At 32.5% G+C, this 23,926-nt stretch overlaps 2 protein-coding genes across 4 annotated transcripts; one reads left to right on the plus strand and one right to left on the minus strand.

Annotated features, from left to right (window-relative positions):
• Window positions 1-4,928: 4,928 nt before the first annotated feature.
• On the plus strand, window positions 4,929-7,352 carry LOC131843745 (uncharacterized). The gene is made up of 4 exons (XM_059192475.1): window positions 4,929-5,166; window positions 5,802-5,966; window positions 6,304-6,513; window positions 6,992-7,352. The coding sequence occupies exons 1-4, from the start codon at window positions 5,083-5,085 to the stop codon at window positions 7,196-7,198; spliced, it is 666 nt and encodes a 221-aa protein (XP_059048458.1). The 5' UTR covers window positions 4,929-5,082; the 3' UTR covers window positions 7,199-7,352.
• Window positions 7,353-12,216: 4,864 nt separating this feature from the next.
• On the minus strand, window positions 12,217-23,136 carry LOC131843743 (GDNF-inducible zinc finger protein 1-like). Of its 3 annotated transcripts, none has more exons than XM_059192472.1 (12): window positions 22,879-23,136; window positions 22,536-22,707; window positions 21,736-21,933; window positions 21,104-21,244; window positions 20,577-20,662; window positions 19,929-20,128; window positions 18,978-19,073; window positions 15,659-15,793; window positions 14,934-15,044; window positions 14,031-14,227; window positions 13,735-13,835; window positions 12,217-13,272 (listed from the first exon to the last, which is right to left on the minus strand). In XM_059192472.1, the coding sequence occupies exons 1-12, from the start codon at window positions 22,996-22,998 to the stop codon at window positions 13,216-13,218; spliced, it is 1,614 nt and encodes a 537-aa protein (XP_059048455.1). In that variant the 5' UTR covers window positions 22,999-23,136; the 3' UTR covers window positions 12,217-13,215. The 3 variants fall into 3 exon arrangements, with proteins under 3 accessions (XP_059048455.1, XP_059048456.1, XP_059048454.1); XM_059192473.1 differs by lacking the exon at window positions 15,659-15,793 and adding an exon at window positions 16,656-16,790 and having other exon boundaries at window positions 12,217-13,268; XM_059192471.1 differs by lacking the exon at window positions 15,659-15,793 and adding an exon at window positions 16,656-16,790 and having other exon boundaries at window positions 22,879-23,135.
• Window positions 23,137-23,926: the final 790 nt, after the last annotated feature.

Genomic DNA, 23,926 nt, shown 5'->3' on the forward strand with positions numbered 1-23,926 from the left:
TACGAGGAGAGGAGGCATTCAAGGTGCGCCGGGAGGATATAGGGGGATGGGTGGGCGCCCCCGTGAGAGGTTAATTACCCGCCTGGCGATAAGGCAGCGGCTCGCTAATTACGTACTTATGGCGGACTGAAATTAAGTTATCGTTGGCTTGGTAACGACGTTCACTTTGTTTGCCTTCCGTTTTACGGATAATATGTATTCTCAGGCGCTCGAGAGTAATGGAACAAAATTGGCGGCGATTCAGCTTTATCTTTTATGTGTAAGTAGGAACTCAGATAATGGAATCGCTGTTCAAACATCCAGCTCCCGGGACTCCTTTTTAATCGTTTAACTTAATTTTTGCTTTGTTTTATATTCAAATAATCTTGATGGATGGGAAATTGTCTTCAGATATTGTACGTTGCTAAGCTATACCTAATCTTGTCTTTTTATTTGTGGCGTTCTTTTATTTTTTAGAATTTGTGTTATAGGTAGAAAACATAGGTGGCCTATTTCCCCCACTGTCCTTGTTAATATGTAATAATTATTGTTAGATATAAAATACTATCTATCTATGTGTATTTATTCTTTGAACATAAAAACAGATTCGTTCCTATTTTAGAATAGGTAGTTAGATATAGGTAGTCATATATGTATTTAATATTAAATCGATACTCATTAAATAAAATTGTCAATCATACAAATATTTCTTCACTTCATGTAGATAGGTCATCATGAAGGAACTAAGGTTGAATTGAACACTCTTGACAACAAAGCAAAATGTGATTGCAACAGCTGTTTTTAATAGCCAACTTATTATTACGCGGTAGGTATATACCTACTGGATATGGATATTGGAATCCCACAGCCTATTATTAGCGCGGTGTAGATATCTGGTACTGTGCCTATCTATAGGAAATATTATCATAGCATTATTCCGTTTCGGTGATTATTATATATTTTCTTCCACTAACTTCAATTTATAATTCACAAACAACTTCACGTTTTTAACATATACCTACCTACACGAAAAAACGATATTCAACAGTCGCAAACAACACGACCGGCAGCTGAGCTCCCAAATAAAATGCGATAAAATAAAAAGATGCCGACGACAAAACGTAGATGCTTATAGAGCTACCAACTTAAAAACCATTTCTACGCAATCGTGATGCACCTTTAACTTCGTAGAAATAAAGTTCAAAATACTGGATACATTTTAAAATGAAACTGTAAACGACATTTGTTTAGTTTATACATATTTACCACAAAAGCGGCTCAACGCGAGATCGCGGGATCTGTTCCCCAGTTTTATTTTTCCAAGCTCTAAATGGAGTCGGTGGAGCATTTAAATAAGCTCGCCGTCTGAAGTATGGTAATGTTAGTAATACGAGGAAAGAAACCGCGCCAACGCCTCTGGCAGCCATTTTGAATTTAGTCCATCGAGGCACAGAGGTATTCTTCAGAAGGTTGATTAATAAAGTGCAAATATAATAATAATATATATAAATATAATAAATAGTATTACACACGTAACTATATTACCGTGTCAAATATCAAGGGTTACATCAGTTAGCCAATTTACATTGAATGGTCTAAATTGAATAAAAATACTTAATTAGTAACAAAAATTATATAGATACATAGGTGTATCTTTTTACGTATGAAAATAAGGAAAAAAAGTTGTAAAGTAGTAAGGTGAAATAAGGACGATTGACGGTAGATACTTACCTATAGGTACTTTATACCTATTATAGTGATTGTACCGACTCTTAGTCGTTTGACTTTTACATTTTGTTCCCACTATATTCCAAAACTGCCACATGTCAAACCATTAAAGAAACATAGTTTTTTGTATATTAATTAGTTACAAATTATGGGACAAAAAGTGCCGCAGTCGCTGGCGCAGCGTGAACATTGTCACGGGCGATCTCGCGGAACGTGCCCGAATATGTGAGAAATGTGATTTTAATGTGTTAAATCCACAACAAAAACTTCTTAATTAGAAACATTTATAAACATCGCCTCAATTGAAATAGAGTAAGTTTGTTATTGAATCCGAAACGACTTTCTACGTTTGTACTATCACTTAGGTACTTACTCTTTGTTACCTTTAAAAGCGTGTAATACATGGTCATATAGATAATATATTATAGTTTTGTAACACAAGATAATAATCTAAATTACCTATCTCCTAACTTGTTGTAAACTTACTTTACATAGGTATCTACACAATTTATTTACGGGACTTTGAAAATGGTAGAATTGTTTGTGATCGTTAGATATTAATATAGTGCTATTTATTACTTATCCTCGAGAATTTTTAAAACGAAATTACGATTTAAATTCCTATTTCAAATTTAAAAAGATTTATCACATAAATATTCTGAACGGTTACGTTCCATTGCAAGTGCGGTTCGTGACTACTAGTGGGCCTTGCGAGCGCTCACTTCCATACCGTTCCCTTCTAATTAGCTTCCGTAAGCTGTAAATCTAAAGTAAACTATGCCGACGTCGACGCAGCGCTTTGATCACATGGCAAGTGAAACGGAACGAACATGTGAGTGAATGAATGAGTGAGTTGGACGCAGCGTTTAACATCAAATGTGGCGGTAATTCCGTCCTTATGATGGCTATGGTTTTTAAGGTTCCTTTCTTAATATAAAACTGTATCAGTGTTGTCAGTTTAATTCTATACGTATAAGTACGTATAAGTAGATTATCGACTTTGACCAGATTTTCAGGGATTCCTACCCTGTTCACAGCCTTTGTCTACGCCAAGTAGGTACCTAAAGCTATTTGCTCTAATACCCATTATTATGTTTAGTTAAGGGACCTGCTGTTGCTATTTATATTAATTTATAATTATTTTAATTTATATTAGATGGTACTATTCAAATCCGTCAATTGTAGGAGTCTTTGTATGTCTCAATGCAAAGATTGATAATCTGTTTATTCGATATCTATATAATCTAAATTCTAATAAAGAATTGGCTCCAAATCTATTGCTAGCTTTGGAGCCAATTCCATTCGGTTCTATAAAATACCACATAAATCCTTTACCTAATTCCTGAAGAATCTGTGAAAACTGTCCGTGTGTATCTAATAAAAGGTAAGCAGATAGGCGGACAAATGGAAACGAATGCTCGACTTTAATAGGTAAGTTTCTAAAATAAGTCCCAGTATATTCAAGGGTTATTTATAGCCACAAGTTATCCATTACTTTTTTGTACTACGATTATAATGTATGATTGTAGGTACTTAGGGTTTATAATAAACATATATCAATACATACCTAGAGAACCTAATATCTCCTAATTACACATTAGCCACGCCATCACGCCGGTTGGTAATCGTTCTATCATATCAATCAGTCGTCCAGAAACAATCAATTAGGAACCGATCCCCTTTCAATTATTCGCCGTATCTGAACGTAATTGCCTTGCCCGCTCCACCCCGCTAGGGCCGGGTGGGTTCCCATTACGTGACTGATCGACATCATGTAATATATTTACTTCTTACTTAGCGTAAAAATATAAATGAACGCCGATGAATCTTATGGCAATATTCAAAATATAAAAAAAATACAGACACATGGTTCAGGGTATGAAGATGTAAAGATATTGTTAACTACAAGAGTCTATATTAAAGGCTCTCTCAAGAATGTTGACGATTTAAAAATCAATCGATTGTAAGAAATCCACGTAAAAATCCATTAAAGATATTTATATTTATAATTATTATTTATATATTAATTTACTCCAAATAACCTACGCAAACTCTATGTATATTTCTATGAAAATATGTAATCCGGGCCATCACATCTCGACACCTGAGCCGTCGACAGCGGGTGATGGATGGCTGGACCATTGTCACCGGACACGAACCCGCGCCCCGGTAGAGCGCTGCCTGCAAGGGTACTCCTAATTAATTATACATACACATAGTATAAATATAAATGTAGATTGAATACAGTTTCATCCAAGCTTTTGTCTCATTGTATAAGATTGGAAACTCAAGAGATATATGTAGTGTTATTATTTGAGCTCTATCTACCTACCTAACTATTTGCTTTCTTGCAGTTATATTGTTACAAAATATTAAAAAATATAAGACTATTAGTCGTAAGAATTGTAATCAGAAGTGATTATTTTTTAGCTTTACACGCCTGTAAAACATTTTTTTTTGTTGTTTAGATATTATTTGGAAAAAGTATTTGTTAAAATAAACAAAAATTATTTTTACAACTTTCTGAAATTGTAAAACGCAATGGAATTTATTATTATAAATGAGGGTCTTAAAAAAATTAGTCTCATAAAAACTACCACAAAGCTGCACTAATATACAAATAAATTATACTCAAATCTCTTATTATTAGGTATATCTCCAATATATTATTATCATCAAAGGTCAAAAATTTATAATAAAAACCTAAATGCATAAAAGACCTACCTATTATCATATTAAATTTACATTTTCTTTTAATTATTACTTCGTATACCTATATTTTTTTCCTATAGGTACCTATATTTACTTTTACATTAGGTACTAATAAATATAATTAATATATTGAGAATTATTGGCTTTTTATAACATTTAATAGTACTGTAAGTATGTCAACTAGGCTAAATATGTCGGACAAATCCTTGTTGCCTAATATCTATTTACAATCTTGAATTTTGTAGAAATTATTTTATCAACATATTACTGGAACTCTTCCTGTTAGACTGCTCCTATGTGGATGAAATTTTGTGTGTATATTTCAAAGGGTTCTTGGATCGTTTGAAAACACAATTTTTACCTTAAGTGTGATTCTGGTTTTCTGGGCAGGATGCCATCTGCCGGATGGGAACATCATTTTCATTTGTGTTTGAAATGTTTCTGTTTTACAAAACTAGTTGTGAAAGGTTTGAACCTTTCACAAAAGCAGTGAAAAACAAAAATGTCATTGCATACGATTTTCGAACGTGTATATATAACGTATGTCACATAGGTGTGTTTTTTGACGATAGAGTTCTTTTAAATATTTATCAACCCTCAAGATGATGCCGAAGTGTTAGACACGTCATCGACTGATAATGGTATGCACCATTTGGTGTGACCATGAATGCTGCCACAGCTGCTAGTCTCGGAGTCATATTGGTGCTCGTACTCTTACTCGTTAGGTGGAAATGGAGGTCATACAAGGTACACAACACTCACAAAGACGTGTTTCTTCATTTATGTACATATTTGAGAATATTTTAGTTCCAGATTATTAACAGGTCTTTGGAAGCGGATGTTATACAAGAACACTACAGTTCCAATGACTTATGTTTTCATTTTGACTTAGAAAGTAATAATTTCGTTCTTAAGAGAATTAAAATCTTTAAAATTCTGTCTGGTTTTTACATGTTCAATTATTTAATAAATTAAACCTACTCTCGACTTTGCATTTATAAAAATGATTAAAACAATTGAAATACATTGGATATTCATCATGGTATGAAATAAATTAAATATTGTTTTTATATGAATAATAGTGGAATACTACATTAACCGTAACAGTATAGCAGAGAGAAAGATAAGGGTGAAGGCAGGTCAAGTGTTGAATTTTATACCTACATGAAGGATCTCGTGCAGGTTGACCAAATGACTTCGCTAATAATGTACCTACATTCTTAATAATCACTAATTAGGTCTCCCTATAATACTGAAATAACGACACTTACCTATATTTGCTAAAACATTCAAATTCATTTTAAATTCAAGATTAGCTTCATATATTGCTTATAAATGTATTATTATGATTCTATATTAAAGATTTCATTTGATATCTCCAGTTGCTTCACCTTCTTCGGCTAACACAGGAATGTCCTCCTTGCACGCCAGTGCAACTAGTACACCGGCTCTGTCCCCATCACAACGTGGTTCAAAGTTACGAGGTGGAGCAGAAAGACAGTCTTGATGAACATCTCGATATACTCACCAGAAAACTTGCAGAGAAGGTAGGTACTCATGATATTAAAATAGTTTAATGTGTTAATGTTCAAATAAATTATAACAATTACTTATTAATTACTTATACATTAAATAAAGTTACCTAATATTTATATGACAAATATATATATAATATATATATATATATATATATATATATATATATATATATATATATATATATATATATATATATATATAGTTGTCCTTGTTCTGCTGTATGACAGTAAGATATGTAGGATTCTAATTAATTTGTACAAAATACCTACACATTCTTTATCCAGTAATTTTGTGTCAGCAACTGTAATAATTGTAGTATTTATCAAATTCAATTGATCACTAAAGGAGGGTCGTCTCCGCCTTTCCAAGTCCAAAATACGAGAGACCCAACACGAAATCGACAACTTGCATGCAATAGACCACGGCGTGAAGCTCAAGTATTGTGAGATTATGGAGTCTCTGCGCAAAGACTTGTTGGGTAACGAGAAAGAATGCAAGAAACTGCAGGAGCAGATTGAATGGGTTTCAAGGCGTCGTGCGGAACTCCGAGACGAGGTAATGTTAATGTTTAATTCATAGACTAATCATCTAAAAATCATAAATAATTACTTTAATAAATTGATTAAAGTAACAAAGAATTATTATTTACTTACTGAAGTAAATAAGATATATGTATTTATATAAGTATTATTATATATATATATATATATATATATATATATATATATATATAGATATATATATATTTACTGAAGTAGATTTTGTGTAACCGTCTGCTCATCGTCGATATGCGTGCCTATCTAAGTCATATTCAGCATATCTAAACCTCTGTCTCTCTTTTCCTATCCGATAAGCAGCGTGCGTTATAAGATGTGTTTCGGTTAAAGGGTGAAGTAATGCAGTAAAATTAGAGGGTTTAGAGGCCTGACGTAGGTAAATATTAGTCCCCCGGAATGAACGGAGTAAGAACCGCAGATAGGTTAATATTTTACTTTAAGAACTAACAATTAATATTTTCTATATATACCTACAGGTCCGCCGGGGCCAGAGGCTGTATGGAGAAGCGGCGGCAGAGTTGGCGTGTAATCTAGCAGATCTCCAACGTGGCCGAGTAACAGAACACAGAGTAACAGAGAAGCCTCAATGTGAACACTCATTGACATCATTACGAATTCGTAAAGAGCCTCTGTTGCCGAGAGCTACACCAGTTGGATCTTGGAAGACCTCCCCAACCGATTAAAGAGATGCCATACTGTCGCCTAATAGACAACAACAATAGTCTTGTTATATCTTAACCTTCTTTTAAATTATATTGTAGTGAAATCAACAGTTAAACTATTTTTACTGTTTTTTTTTTGTAATTTTTTGCGTATTATATTTTACTGTTATAAAACCTTATAGTTTTTTTATGTCCCTAATTGGAAGTTCAAAAAAGCTGGCGAACTGATAATAAGTGGCAACCATCGCCTATAGGTATAAACATATATCAACAAGTTGCTATATAACCTTAATACGATGAGATTCAGGAGACCTGAGGTAACATGTCTTAGTACCTAGTCTGTAATTTCATCATCATCATATACCCTTCAACTAAAACACGAACTAAAGATAAAAACTTATCAATCTGCTTAGTTTATTCCAAATTCTCATTAAAAATAAAAGTCAAATGAAGTGGAACTCTAGATATATTTCCTACACATCACACACATTCGAAGACAAAACCACTGCATCGCAGTAACGACCCCCTTTTATAACTCTCGTTAATTCCGAGGGTTAAAATCCCCGAAAAAGTGAGCACTTGCCTTGTTTACAAGGTTTTAGATTTTAATTTAGATTGGGGTCCAGTCGTTTGGAGAGTCAAAGAACACAAACGCCACAACGACTGTTACAATTATGCTCTTATTGCGTACGGCATAAGGCTATAATATATTTTACGAGGGGTCGCATCCGAGTATCCATTAAAATCGCATTCGTGTGTGATCGCCTAATACAATATCATCAAGTCCACGCCGGGGGTGCTTTGTGAATAATTTCGCGGCAATCTGCTCGCATTGAGTCGGATTTATATAATTTTGTAAATTCATAATTGATCGGCTCAGGTCGAGAAGGTAATTTGGAAATTTATCTCCGAACTAATGGTTCTTCTAGATTTTGATTTCATTGTTCTTACATCAATCTCTGTAAATATTAAACTATACAATGTAATGCACTTATAAGTACCTACATAGCAGGTACTAAACTATTGTTAGTAAAGGTTTATCTTTAAACAATATTAGGTATATATATCTTACCTAATATGCCAGACACTGTAAAATCATAATTTTTTTTTATGATTTTACAGTAAATTAATTATTAATTAATTAATAAAAAAACTTATTCTAATATTGGTGAACAAAACTAAAAGTAGGTAATCTTGATACACAGAAAAATGATTCTTATGGGGGTCAGGCGTCGCTGTTGTCAATAGTACTTAGGTACCTACACAGTATTATTTTATCTGTATTCAGAATCTTTATCTCTATTTAAATTACCGGGGCTAAATACCATACCTATACCTACCTATGAAGTAATAAAACTTTAGTTACCTATGGATAGATATGAGAGAAAAGGAAGAATTAAAAAAATAGATACAACCCCTAATAAGTAATATGAAAATATTGAAATATACTGAAAATGCTGAAAGCATTGACTTTCAGCATTTTCAGTGGCACATAATGTTAGTTGTCTACTTATTACTAAAACAATCCCTTTACAACATAGCTCTCACATCTGTGTTTTCAAATAAACCGTTCACTTTCTATGCGTTTGTTTGTTTATCTTTGCGTCCCATTTTAGGGTCATGAGAGATTTTTAATTGGATCCACAATATTCTACAAATACTTTTGTCAATTGAACAATTCTCTTGTTTTCAATTATAGGGTCAGGTTACTTTTAAAACCAAATGCTCATAACAAAATTCAAGGGTAGTCAATAGTCAATTGTGGACATTTCATTGGGCTATTTTATTGGTTTCCATCACCAGTAATATACTAAAAATAGAGACGAATTAGTCAAGAGTTCAGGTTATTACAGTTCTGGGTGTTTATATGCGTGGATACAGCTGAAAAATGTTGTGGCCACGTTAAGAACCCAGTACTATCTACTTGAAATTAGCCCTGAAATAAGCCAGACTTAAGAGTCATTCACAAACTAGAAGTGAATCTGAATGACCACAGTCAAATTCTGGTGAAATCACCACATAAACTAACAAAGTTGACTTCATGTTCATCCTCCACTAGATCCTCGCCAGCGTACACCGTTAGCGCAAGTGAGTGCACTATTTAAAATGCATCCATATCCATATAGCTAGCCACTTATATCAGGCATGGCATGTGTCTCTCCAATCCTTACTTATATTATATTATCTGCGCTAATATTATAAATGCAAAAGTAACTCTGTCTGTCAGTCGCGCTTTTACGCCAGAACTACTGAACCTGATTAAATATAAATAAATATGTAATTCAAATTTTGTAAAAAATTTACCCTTAAGGGTGTAAAATAACGTAAGGGATGAAAGTTTGGTATGAAAATTCGTCATTTTTGAAGCTAGAACGATAAAACTTTTTTTGCTTTTTATTCTAAATAATTAATATTGCTATCCAGGATCACTGCTCCACGCGGAAGAAGTCGCGAGCACAGCTAGTTGTCTATATCTAATGCGATTTACTATTTACATTCACTTATATGGAGAAGCAATTTGCGGAATGTCTTATATGTAGTTTAATATATAATAATTCAAATTATTATTCTACTAATATATGAACTTAGTGCGTATAAACGTAAAAAAATCGTATAATATGGCGTTTTCTCTCGACGCGAACCATAGCTATCTACGGGTGTCTGTTTATTTTTAAACAGAATTTTTTCGAATGTTTCACTAGATGTAAATAAAATAAAAATGGAAATAACGCCCACTGGGACCCTCCGCTCACTCTCCTCTACATAGACACTTCTACCGCTAACCAGAGCCTCTCAAAGTACTTATTAACTCATTTGATAATTCGACAATTGAATATTGCAAACTATAGGTAAATACAAATCTAAAAACCCCTTTTACTTTAATGATGAGACTTTATTCTCTTCTTTAAAATATTTACTACTTACTTACTTTTGGTATTTTTTTGATGATCATAACACCGCGCGGCCTAGCAAATGGGACGGATGGATGTTAATTTTTATTAAATTAAACAATTGAACTCTATGGAAAAAAATACTAAAAGTGCATACATATTTTTTACTAATTGACATAATGTGTAACTTAAAAGCTGTTTTTTAAATTTTACTAATGCTCTATTTTAATTAAAATAGAAGGAGACAAATTTGCAATTGGCACCAGGCAGGCGGTTCACTGGTAATCTATAGAAATAGAAATCATTTTTATTCAAATAAACTCATTACAAGCACTTTTTAATATTCATATTGTGACTCTACCATTCGGAATGCAGATTCATCACAAGAAGAATGAGCAAGAAACTTGTGTGTTGCTCTTTTTAATAGATGTTTTTTTATATAAATAATTACAGTATAACAAGTAAGAGGCATGCGATAATCAACATAGAAATCGCTACGCACTCATTATTAGTGTAATCAGATAATATTGTCAGTGCTATGGATTTAAAGTTTATCCATAAAAACATTATTATCGTTAACGAATTCTTCAATTTTACAGTAAGCTTTTTTGCAAAGGATTTGTTTTATTTGTCATTTAAATCTTTTTTCTGGCAGATTTATAACAGACTCTGGTATTTTATTGTAAAACCTTGCGCAATTGCCATAAAACGAATTACTAACTTTAGCCAAACGACATTTAGGTAAAATCAGTTTGTTATTGTTACGTAAGCTTTTATTAGTGCAATCACAATCTGTTGAAACTGTCTATATTTTTCCTAGCATAGATGATATTTTTATAAACGTATTGAGAAGCAACGGTGAGGACATTTAATTCTTTAAAGCACTCTTGTAAAGACTCCCTGGAACCCATACTATAGATATAATATCTATGTATCACTGGTATTTCGAAAGCCTAATTAGTTCTGATACATATTTCTATGCATTCTACAGATTATTATCTACAAATTTCTGCATCAGAGTAGCTATTTCCCTCCCCTTATCATAATTATCTATGCCACGCACTTATCTAATTAATATCAGAAATAATAATTGTAAGCTTTGATCTGTAACAGTCAAACCAAGTCTACCAGTCTATCTGTTTTTGTAGAAATGCGGAGTGAGAAAAATCGTGTGCAGCAGTTTGAGAACCTTCGATTTTTTTCCCACTCGTAATAAGCGCATTAAGGGTGGAAAAATTTAAACTCGCCGCGTCCCAAAACTTTTCGCGTTTTCTTTTTACATTAAGGACAAAAAGAAAAAAGAGCTCCTACTTAGAAGGGTGGCACAACTTTTAATATCCTTCAGATGGACGGTAGCTTAACATCAAAACTCATGAAATGATCACACCACTTTTTAGCTAGGGTTTAAAGCTGAAAATGGCTTGGCAAAAAATTTGTTCGAAGCAAATAAAATGTTGGTACATTCATAATATAAACAGGTTGTATATGTGAGACGCTTAGCGAATTTAAAAACTGATGGGGACAAACTCACGAGGGAGTATTTTACTCTTGTTAGGTACTATTTTGTTGTGTACCTATAAGTATATATATATAAATAAATATATTAGTATATGTAAGGTCATGATATAAAGATAAGTAACCAGGAATAAGCATTAATATGTAAGTATATGTACAAAAATTAAAATGGTTACTTTGGAAGTTGGTTAAAATCTTATTGTACAGTTAATTTAATGGTAAGGTACATAAAATATTGTTTATTTTCTGAAGCTAGTATTGATTTACAAAACAAATATAGGATGAAAATGGGATCTGCTTAATTAGCCCGTCGTGACGTATTAACTACATATGTGATTTCTAGGGAAAACCGCGTGGATGTCTACCTGACGTGGTATATTATTAGCAATATTTCATAGTAAAACTTCAAAATAAATAGTACTCAATATACCTTTTTTTAACATGTGGAAATATATTCTCTAAGACACATTTTCATACTCCACATCTCTTAGCCGGAAGAACGGCGAAGGTGGTATATGAGATCATCACTTTAAAAAATCACATGTTCGCGTTAGCTACATAAAGTAGTCTAAAGAAGTAAAAAAATAAAGGTAAAATTATCCATTTCTTAAATAAAACCCATTTTACATCCATGATTTATAGTTTTATTGTAATTATAAGTAAGTTATTAACATTAAATATCATCATATTTACTACAAACCACATTTATACAATAAAATTACTATTGCGTCAGTATCTTCATAGTGTAAATACAGCTTTTAGAGTTAAATTAACAAGGTTGACCATGCCAGGTTCATTATTGCCTAAGAACTAGGAATTAGTTATTCTTCTTAAGTTTTTCCATACTTATGTACAAGTTCGTTATATCTACTTCCTCATAAAGGAGAAATAAGAATTTAAAACGGCTCTCTAACTTTCCTAAAACCAAATACACACACTCATATGGATTCGGCAATCGAAGAGGCGATCCAGGGCGCTTTGCATTACTGCACAAATTTTGCCCATGATTTTAGAATCATGTTTAGCCGTTTTAATTAGAGAAGTTCCTGTAAAACTTAGCGAAATTATCGCCATTTTGTATACGTAAAAAAGTAAATAGTTTTTTTTTCTTTTCATTAAATGGATATTAATTAGAAAGTTTTAACCATAGTGTACAAAAATTCTCTACAACATATAATAGTTTTATTTAAATGTACGAATAATATTGTGGAGAGAAAATTATTGGTTTGTAATAGCCGTTAAAATATAAATCTGCGTAATTTACTACAATACATATATATTTTATTTAAATATTCTTTTAAATTACATTTTTCAGATTGTAAGAGTATATTTATTAATTTAGAATTATATTGAACATGTTTTATTTGCCACCCGTCTGTTATCATTAAATCAGATATCAACTGTTTACGTTATTATAACAATGGTGCATCCATCGGGATGTATCATCTGTCTTCCTTAATAATAATAACTAGTAACATTAAACGTTTGCAATTTTATTTGCCACAATAACCTACAAATTATTATATAAACATTAATACATCAAATGTATTCTTATATACATAATCACTAAGTACTTTCAACAGATCGAGTTAAAAACAAGCTCATACTATATGCCAGTCTCATTTTAATTAATTACTCTATTTTAGGGTCCTCTTCTTCTTCAACACAAAATTCAGCATCTAATACTACCTGGAACAAATTAAATAATAGTCACAGATTTATTAATTATTATGGTTAATCTGTCATTTACATAGGGCCTGATGGACTATAGTTATGCCTCGCTTTACTTTACCTAGAGTTATGCCCCATGTCGACGGACTCGATGGTACAGCGCTGTAGCTCGCCAGTTTACTTCCAATGTTCACAAGATAGATTCTAACACAGTACAAACATTTGTATTAATGTTTGTTGTAGGTTTTTTCTAGATCACATATTCGGATTACACTACATTATTTCGCATTTTTTACTTACCAGACCCCACGCTGAGTCTGTCGCTATGTTCGCGATAATCTTAAAAAGTACTGAAAGGTTTTCTTCCACCAACAGGTTAATTTAGTTCATATGTACGTGCCAAGGCGGGACAGATTACTAGTTTCGCAAAATACACAGTCTAAGGTCTTTTAAAAGTCACACATGACCAGATGAACTTACCGCTTGCATGCCAGCGACTGCTCGATCTGTTTCCTTCTCTTCAGAGTCCTCAATTTCTTCTTGCTCTTCAACTACTTGCATCTGTGTTTCTTGGTCACCTTCTAAACAGAACATTACAAAAAATTAAAATCACTGATCATCAGGAATATACAAGTATTACGCATCTTTACATAGTATAAAATGAAGTCTCGGACAGTTAACCATTTACCATCAGAGGGCTAAATGCTTGCTTGCCACTATCGTATTATAAAAAAAAACAAAACTAGGATTAAATAAAACATGAAAAATTAAGATACCTTCAGCCGTATTTGATAAAATCTGCAACGTGCCATCAACGATCTGGACCCCGGAGAGGCCGGTGACGTTCATCTGCTGGCGTAATTTCTTGGCTTCAGCCTCCAGCTGCTGCTGAAGGTAGAGTTCTTTATGGTGGACTTTGTTATGATATTTAAGATGGTGGGCCTTTGTGAACTTCTTGTTGCATGGACCGCAGCTGGTAAAAAAAAATACTTTTATTATTTTACATCCACTCGTCTCAAACTTAGATACTTGAGAAAGAAACATAGAAACAAACATATATATACTGGCAAACTGCACCGACTTCGCATGGGTACATTACAAATGTTTGAATTTCTCACCTTTTCTGTACTACATGACTTTTTTATGCAATTGCAAACATGACAAACAGCACTACGGACATCACGTTATCGTATGACACCCATGCGTTGTAATATCAGAAACTAAAATTTCATGTTTTTAGTCTATAGTTTCACTGCCTAATAGCACCCTACGACCAAAACAGCTAACAAAACAAGGTGTTTCAGCCGCCAAGGCTGAAATAGTTAAGTCTGAGATATAGCACAGAAGACTACATCTTAAGTACATTCAACCAACCAGTGCACTAAATATCCCGTCTATCCATTCCGAATGTAACGCTTTGACATGTACAGAATATAAATTAAAGTAGTTAATAATGTTATAGTGACATATTTGAGATATCTTATTAATATTATAAACGCGAGAAACAAAGTCTATAATATATGGATTCTTGTTACTCTTTCATGCAAAAACTATTGAACGGATTTTGATGAAACTTTACAGGAATATAGCTTGTGCATCAGAATAACACTTAGACTATATTTTTTATTGAAATTTAATGCAGATGAAACCGCGGGCACAGCTAGTATGTATATACTCACGAGTATTTCTTCTCGCCCGTGTGCGTGAGCATGTGGTTCGCCAGTACGTATGAATAGGTGAACGACTTGCCACAGACGCTGCACTGGTACGGCCGCAGACCCATGTGTAACCTGTGTTCACAGATATCCAACCATTAATGTTTTGTAAATATTTATATATCTTTTATTCCCAGAACCTAAAAAATATTGTCACGTATCCCAAAATATTGAGAATTTGTAGACAACATTACTTGTATTAAAGACATTATTTAATTGTACTGAAAAGAACTACCTACATGTGTGTATGAGTTTGGTATGAAAAATAGCCAGGTCAATATAACCATACATACTTACGAAAACAAATATTAATATGGTGTGAGGATCAAAGCCATGATTCTAGAAAATTGATATAACATACTAAACCGTTCAGTATAAACAGGTAACAATTTTAGTAAATTGTAAAAAATATACATCAATTAATATAAAAAACATTTGTATAAATGTGAATTTTTTTTTTATAGTTTTGAGCGGATTTACTTCATTGATTATATTATCATTAAGAAATCTTCGAAAACAGACTTCAAAATTTACAGATATTTTCGCTGATGGAGATGGATCACGACCGAATGGACAGTTATTAAAAATATACATCTTACCACCTTTGCTTCACACTGTTCAACAGTCTGCCGATGAACTGGTCTATTCAATTAAATTAAGACTAATTAGCTAATTGCTACTACAGTCACCTTTCATGTTTCTGTCTGTCTCCATGCTCGACGAACCGCCTATCGCAGTGACGACACTTGAGCGGCTTCTGTCCTGAGTGTCTTATCATATGCCTCTTGAGACCCAAACGATTCGTTGTTGCGAATGGGCAAGCGCTGTTTTGAATAATAAACATCGGTCCAGATCGTTCAGTGTGCAAGGGAGCTTACATTGGATTTTATATACTTAACTATTATTGAAAATAATGGTAAAAATCCTAATGCGCAAATGTTATCTGTAAATGGAATCATTTTGACCAAGGAAGTGTTTAAAGAATAGTCAGAATTAAATCTGTACACGAATCACAATAAAATTATTTTTACATTTATACTTTTTGTATACTTATACTTTATTTAAACCATTCCTCTCTTCTACAAGACACTGAATCTATGAATCATGGAACATACCTGTGATGTTGTTCAGATAACACAAGTAATGGTAAACATTATTCATAATGCTCTCGCTGTTTAATGCTTTAAATAAATTTATGTTATCGTGCCATAAGCAGTTGCTCAAGATTCACAATTAAGCCCGATAGTCTTTGTTAATAAAAATACAAAGGTTAATAGAAAAAACATTTTACAGATTCAATCATTCTGGAATCTACCTATAATTCATTATATGTACCCACGGCCTAATGTATAGGAAAAAAATATAACTAAATTTTCATGCTGAGACATAATAAACATCTATGTTTATTATGTCTCTACAGTTACTCTACAGTCTGTACAGTTTCCCCTAAGATAGGATTCTATCATGACTCGTGGAAAGCGATTATTTAATCTTCCTAGGGGTTTATTGGTACCAAACTATACCTATGCAAATAAAAACCTCATCAATAAAAAAATCATTTACAGATAATTCACGCAAATTATAAATAGAATCAATATATTCTAACATTTAATTCGAATGCAGCTTGCAAACATGTAAAATCCCATTAACACATGAGCGATCCGTCCCGCGATTAACGGAACTCGCCTCTCGTGCTTCTGACGGCTGCCAAAGTCCCCGAAGCGGCGGTCGCACACGCGGCACTTGTAGGGCCGCTGGCCCGTGTGGCGCATCATGTGCCGCCGCAACTCCATGTTCAGAACGCACGCGTACCCGCAAACGCTGGACATAATTGCTCACTAAGATCACGCTTACCACAGCCTAGCAACATCTACGTAACATTTCAATTTTTAAAGCAAATTAAACAAAGTGACTCGTGACACTTAAGCCAGGACCCTTGGGTTAAGAGAAGTTTTAAAGACCAAAGGTCTTGCCCTAAGTGTCATAACGTGTATTGTGATATCCATGGAGTGCTCTCCTGTTTTGCTACAGGCGACGGTTACTACTTTGTAATGATGGTATCAAATTAATTAAACAGTCTCATAAATACCTATGAAAGTCGTAAAAGCACTATTGACATACTTGACGACCATAGTGCTTTTCCGAGTCTGATGTAATCTAGAGATTACATCAGACTCGGATGTAGGTACCAACCAAACTATCTTGTATTCATTATAATTGATTTTCCAAAAGCCTATTTACCATTAAATGAATTATATTGTTATTTGCTGAATAATAAATAAAATATAATATTCAAATTTTAGTGGTTTGACGGCAATTTATCATTAATTCAAATAAGTATTTGTTTGAATTTTGACAAGTAATACAGATTTAAGATACATTGCCAGGTTTAGGGAAGCTGTATCATAAATAAAAAGTTCTAGTCACTTATATAACATACAATTACTATTAAATCATTATGATATTTTACTCTATAGAGTATTATTCGAGGTCATTCAGTTGGACAAAGTCCGCTTAATTGATAAGTGCCAAGCTTAAAAATTACATATGTGTTTAATAATGTAATAATCAATAAATCTATACACTACGACGTATGAGAGAAAGCAGAGTTCAGCATTCCGTCATTTTTCACCATTCTTTTCACAATAATACAGGACCTTATCTTAGTCAGCACAAAAACTTATATATTGTAGTTTTCAGCATATAGCGTAGACACCATAAATAATATGCACGTCTATTGCTATGGATACCTATCTTGGTTATCTGATCAGACTAAAGGATTTTCGTGGGTGCGGGTGTGTTTAATACATAGTGATAATCACAACATTTTCAGGTTTTAATATTTTGCTATGAATTGCATAATTTCTATGAACGATATACTGTCATTTCGTGGTTTTAATATATAAAAAATAATTATTTAGATTCACATTTAGAGATAGAATAAATATTTTTTGAAAAATTTTTGTCATTATAAATATTGCAATTATATGCATGCATTACATTATAAACATTATACATACACATATGTATATATTCTATAAGTCAGATCTATACCATTGTTGTTTATAGTAATAGATTTAGAAATAAATTCATTCATAATATTCATTAATAACCACAGAATTTGACAGTACATCACCACAATACAATTCTTGATAAGGACGCCCTCGGAGAGAGATAACTTTGGAGACTATATAATCCAGAACAATAAATTAAAAAAAAACAGCGTGTGCGGGAACGATGGTCTGTAATGGGCGCAGGTGGTGTCCGCGGCAATTTGATAAATATAACAGAAGGCTATGGCAAACGATTGTGTAGGACTACACAAACACACCCGCACCCATGTCTCAAGTATTAACATGGAGCTGAATAATTTATCCAATATATTATTTAAAATATAATATAGCCCTCAATTGAGCATTTACCGGTCGGCGTAATATGTTAGCAATCTTAGTATACACTTACTTTATAGCCATATCCTTTTTCACACAGTCCATGTTTATAGGTCTTTTTTTTATCTACAATATACATTTTAATACCAATATTAAATAATTTATAATTATACCAAATATTCAGAATACTAATACGAATCTTTACTGGGTAGAATCAGCAAAATATATATTTTTATACTGTATGATAACAAGACTGTTTAACATAAATTTGTAAGTGTCGGGCGGCTATAAACATATCACCATGAATATAGGAGAATATACGGCCTAGAATAAATAGTAAAGCTAATCCACCAATGTTTCGATCACTACTGCACACATAAGAATGAACAACGAACAACGATTTCTCGATAAATATATATATAGATAAATGTTTTTTAAATCTATTTTCATTGTGCGACGTGCTGTTGCACCATAACACAACAGTATGATTTTAAGCCTTGTAAGTCAAAGATTATTGTTTATCGTACTGATTCAAAATATACGCACCGCCATGTCAGGTTAGATATAGTCAAAGAAAGTTATAAACACAACTGTATGGGTTATTTGAAACATTAGTTACCTGCATACAAATGGCTTGATGCCTAAATGCCGCCGTATATGCGCCTGCAATGATGCATTTGACGTGAATGAGGAACCACAGGTCTCGCACACATGCCTAGAAATATAAAGATTAAAATAAAAATACCAAAGTTTTTTCTTGACTACAACAAAAACATACCATCACAACCATTATACAAGACGTGGTACAGATAGAAGCAATGTCAAGTGTCGTGATGTACGCAACACTTGACATGCCCACATTAAGGTCAGTACACCCAGTAAGGGTATACTCAACTCTAACATGGCAGAGGGAGCGAACTGTCGTCCCCTACCACGCCGTCTGTCAGATATTTCTTGATTTTGACATATCGTTGTTTAAATAGAAAAATGGCAGTATTGAAATTGTACATATTTAAAAGACAAGCATTTAAAGTTTTTTTTTTATTTATTTAAATTATTGTTTCCTTTAAAGTTTTAAATTTACCTTTTATATTTCATTTTAAAAGTATTTAGATAATGATAAAGACAGCGTGGTTAATTTAATTGACTTATATAAAAGGAGTCAATTACAGCGTCTAATTTTGAAAAATGTCATTTGTCTATTTAATCGACGATATATTTGTTATTTATTCGCCAAGAAGCCATTCAGAAATTTAATTGACACAAAGTGGAGTGTGCCGCATACCACTTTGGATGGAATTCAGAGTCGATTATTAGGCCAGGATTCATACTTTCTATTGTTTACTAAAAAGTCTAAAAAGAACAAATAACAATTTATAATGGCCCATTCTAACAATACAGTTATTTATTTATTTTATTTAACAATATCCTATTATCCCGGCTTCTAGGACATGATATTTATATCACTTTAACTAATGAGCTTATGTCCTACATGCAAACATTTTACATTTAGGTATATAATTTTAGCACATATCATTATTAATTTTAGACATTTATTAGGACAACTTACGTCTTTTCATAGTGATATTTTTTCTTGGAACCACTATACTTCTTCTTTGGTTTCGGATTAAGTATATGATCAGGAATTGGTTCTGAGTAAGCCATTATGGTCTCCTTTAGCAATACATCCTCGCCATCCTCCTCATTCTTCTTAGATTTCTTCTCTAAGTGTGGTTTCCGTGGTCGGCCACGTTTCTTACGCGGATGGGACTGTACAAAAAGTAGATAATGGTCTAAAATACATCATAAGGATGGAATAACCCTCGAAAAATAATAATGAATAATTAAGATTAAGTCATCAATGTTAAAGAAAGAATCGGCGTGTGTACCTCAGTCTTGCCTACTTCAGCTGCCAAGCAGTTTATTTTATAAGCAGTGTTTCGCTTGAAAGACGAAATAAGGTAGAGAAATTACCAGATATGAACTACAACATCTTAGCATTTTGGAATGGCAATGTATGAGTGCTATAATGGGAATCACATTATAATGTGGATATTACATTACCAATGCACTTTATATAAATGTGACAGTAACCACAAACAGTAAGGTGGGGTTCGGTTCAAATTGTTTCTTCTATGTATATTTCATTTATTATATAATAATATAAAATGAAAATACTACTATAATCATAAAATATGAAAACTAATATAATATCTACCTCTGTTGGAATTTCCTTATCCGAGTCTGCAGTCTCTGCAGTCTCTGCTGGATCATATTCAGGATCATTGTCATCTACATCGAAACCTATAACATTTGAAATACTTTAAATATACATTGTATTATTATTAACCTACTACTAAAATTTATCTTATCTTTATACAACTACAAATGGGAAAGTTGAATGTCTAAGTGATAAACATAGCTGAAACTGTTTAATATAAGAAATTGAAATTATACATGACACTTAATAATTTTCAAAATTTTATCCATAAGGATAAAAGGGATGAATATTATTGCCGTCTTCAAAAATTGGTAACATACTTACCACAAGAAATACTATTTTTTTATTGACTAGTAATTAACACAGGCAAAATTACAGAGCATAGACATATGAAGTTGTGCACAGACATTGACATATGTTAGTAAAAAATAAGAATAATTCGTAAATATACATATGTCTATAAGGATTTTTTCACTTAGTTCATAAAGAAATTTAATCAAAATCTAATTTACAACATAATTTACCATCAGCCCCAAAAGGTTCATCATCATCATCATCAAGAGGTTCCTCTTTCATATCCAGGGAGCCAGATGCCAGTAATGTTGCCAAAGAGTCAGGCTCCTTAAGTGATGGCATTGGTTTTTTTCGTTGGTATGGGGATACATCTGCAACAAAATATGTGTAATGTTAACAAATCATAAATGGGTATTTTAATCATTAAAAATTCGTAATCAGATTAATCAGATAATATTGAGGTATTCTTTTCTTCTTTAATTTTATAATGAGTTAGATCTTTCTTATATAATAATTGCATAAATATGTAAATGTTTACATATTTGTTACTCAATCATACACAAATGGTGGAGTACAATTAGATGTATTTTTATATACAGGTAGACAATATCCTAAATTAGACAGAACACTGCAGGGTACAACAAGAATCAATAAATTAAATTAACAATAATTCTCAAATTTAATGAAAATGTGTACCATAACATAAAAACTGTTTAATAGGTACAAATTTTGATACATAAAAATAAAATAGTACCAAGTGCAAAAATAATCATTAAAATAGGTTTGGTTTTGGAAAGGATTAAAAAAAGCTTAAACAAGTAAGAAAATTCTAGTTTTATCAGATATTTATAAAAAGATATACCAATTTGTCCCTGTTCATTGGGGTATTTCCTAGGGCGACCCCTCTTTTTTGGACCAGGTGCTTTTGTCACCACAGCACTGCTGGGAGTTTTAGTAAGAGTTCTTGTCCACTGCACCTGAGGGTCATGTTCCACTGGGAGTTCATACTGCAAAAGCAATCCATTCTCTTGCTTTATAGTTATTGTCTCTGTCTCTGTGACTGAAACAGAATATTAATAAAGTTTAATTTAATTTTATAATAATTTAATACAGTAATTTTGTGTGCCCAATCCTATCTTTTTAATATAGGTAACACACATTATACTCTTATGAACTAATGATCAGTGGTATTGGATAAAAAGTGTCCAGTTAAAATGAAGACAGCTAGGTCTCTATTCAACTCATACAACTTCATATAAAATTTGCTCCAGTAACAAAACCAATAAATAATTAAATTTGTGGGAGTAAAACATTACTCCCACAAATTTCATTATTTATTGGTTGTCCTATATCGTTGAGCACAGGCTGTTTACTGGATTATGGTGTCAATATCAATAACATGAGTATATACATATACTCTTGTGCTTTGTATCAAATCCTGTACTATGGTAGGTATGTGAACACACTGGCTTGGTGGCATGGTTCTGTGTATAAAATAAAGTACATCTACTTATAAATACGTTTTTTCTTTATATGAGAGAGATTATTGAGATGAGGTATATCTCAATTGTCTTTTTGTAATTACGGTATTTTCTTCTATTCTATACAGTGCCAAAATATTAGCACTATTGTATAAAAATCAAATCGGTTAACATTATGTACCTTTTGAAGTGTTGGCTGCAGAAACTGCTTCGGAACTCTTTACAAACTCTTCTAAGCATTCTTTTAAAGTGTCGTTTGAAGCGAGACATTGTTGTTTGAATTGATACGCAAAAGTAAGCCGATCTACACAATTTAGACATATGAGCGTTGGTAAAGAATCATTTTTTTTCACCTGAAATTGGACAAATGCAATCAATATTGGTAAAAAATTTTAAAACTTGGAAATTCTGGGATGTCAGTAAAAAATCACAAAAATACTGCAAATAAAACAATATAGCAACATTTATGTAGTAAAAATTATAGGGTGGCCATCGCAACCATTTTGGTGGTAATTTTTCCATACCTCGATACCGCAACAGTAGGTGTATTTGTCGCCCAGTTGTTCATTATTTTCATCCCAATCAAAAAGGGAAACCATGTCACCAGTTTCTAGACAAACTCTACAAGTTAATTGCCAATCCATTTTAATAAAATATAATACGATTACATATAAAACACACTAAAACAGACATTTATTTCATTAAAATGGAAAAAGCATTGTAACGATATGCCAACATAAGAAAATTAATTGGCCGCTCACTTCAGAGTTCGGCGTTCGCTACTTGGCGTCATGTCAGTACAGTAGGCGTTTACGTCACAGATAAGATGTTTCGTTTCACACAGCATAGACAAAGACTATTTCTCTATCTATGTCTTTAGTAATTTAGTATGGATAGATACCAAAATAATTTAAAAATACACAAAGTGGTAAAATACCTAGCATTAGTCATATTATAAGACGGTTAATGCCAATATGCAATATTTAATTTAAAGCAGGATTTAAATATACTGTAATTTTTTTTTATTATAACCATATTGAGTAAAATCTTACTAATATTATAAATGCAAAAGTTTGTGATTATAATGAATGATGATGAATATTTATTACTGTTTCACGCAAAAACTATTAAACGGATTATAATGAAACTTTACAGTAAATTTATTTATACCTACATTGAAATAACGTATTGGTAACGCATGATAACGTGATGTACATGATACTGTGTAGAAGACGATTATCGTTTACTTTATCCACTTACGTTACAGTACATACATATAGGTCGTATCAGTATGTCGATTTTGGCTTCATAATTATTTCCATGTATATCAATAGCACAGATAACATAATATTACATATCAATAGTGTCACATCAGTCTCGTGTACCTTCTTGTGCTAATTAAAAATTATTATTCACGTTCATAACATTAAAGCTGTAGAATCGCAAAATGATTGAAAACAGGTGTACCAACCAAATAAATTTTTACTTTATTGTTAGACTCGGCAATTCATTCTCTCTACCCAACTCCCTAATCTATATGAGTCTCTGTCAATCACATCTGTGATTCACTCA

The sequence above is a fragment of the Achroia grisella genome, unplaced genomic scaffold, assembly GCF_030625045.1.
Source record: "Achroia grisella isolate CSIRO2021 unplaced genomic scaffold, CSIRO_AGI_Agris_v1 utg3288, whole genome shotgun sequence".
Lineage (NCBI taxonomy): Eukaryota > Metazoa > Arthropoda > Insecta > Lepidoptera > Pyralidae > Achroia > Achroia grisella.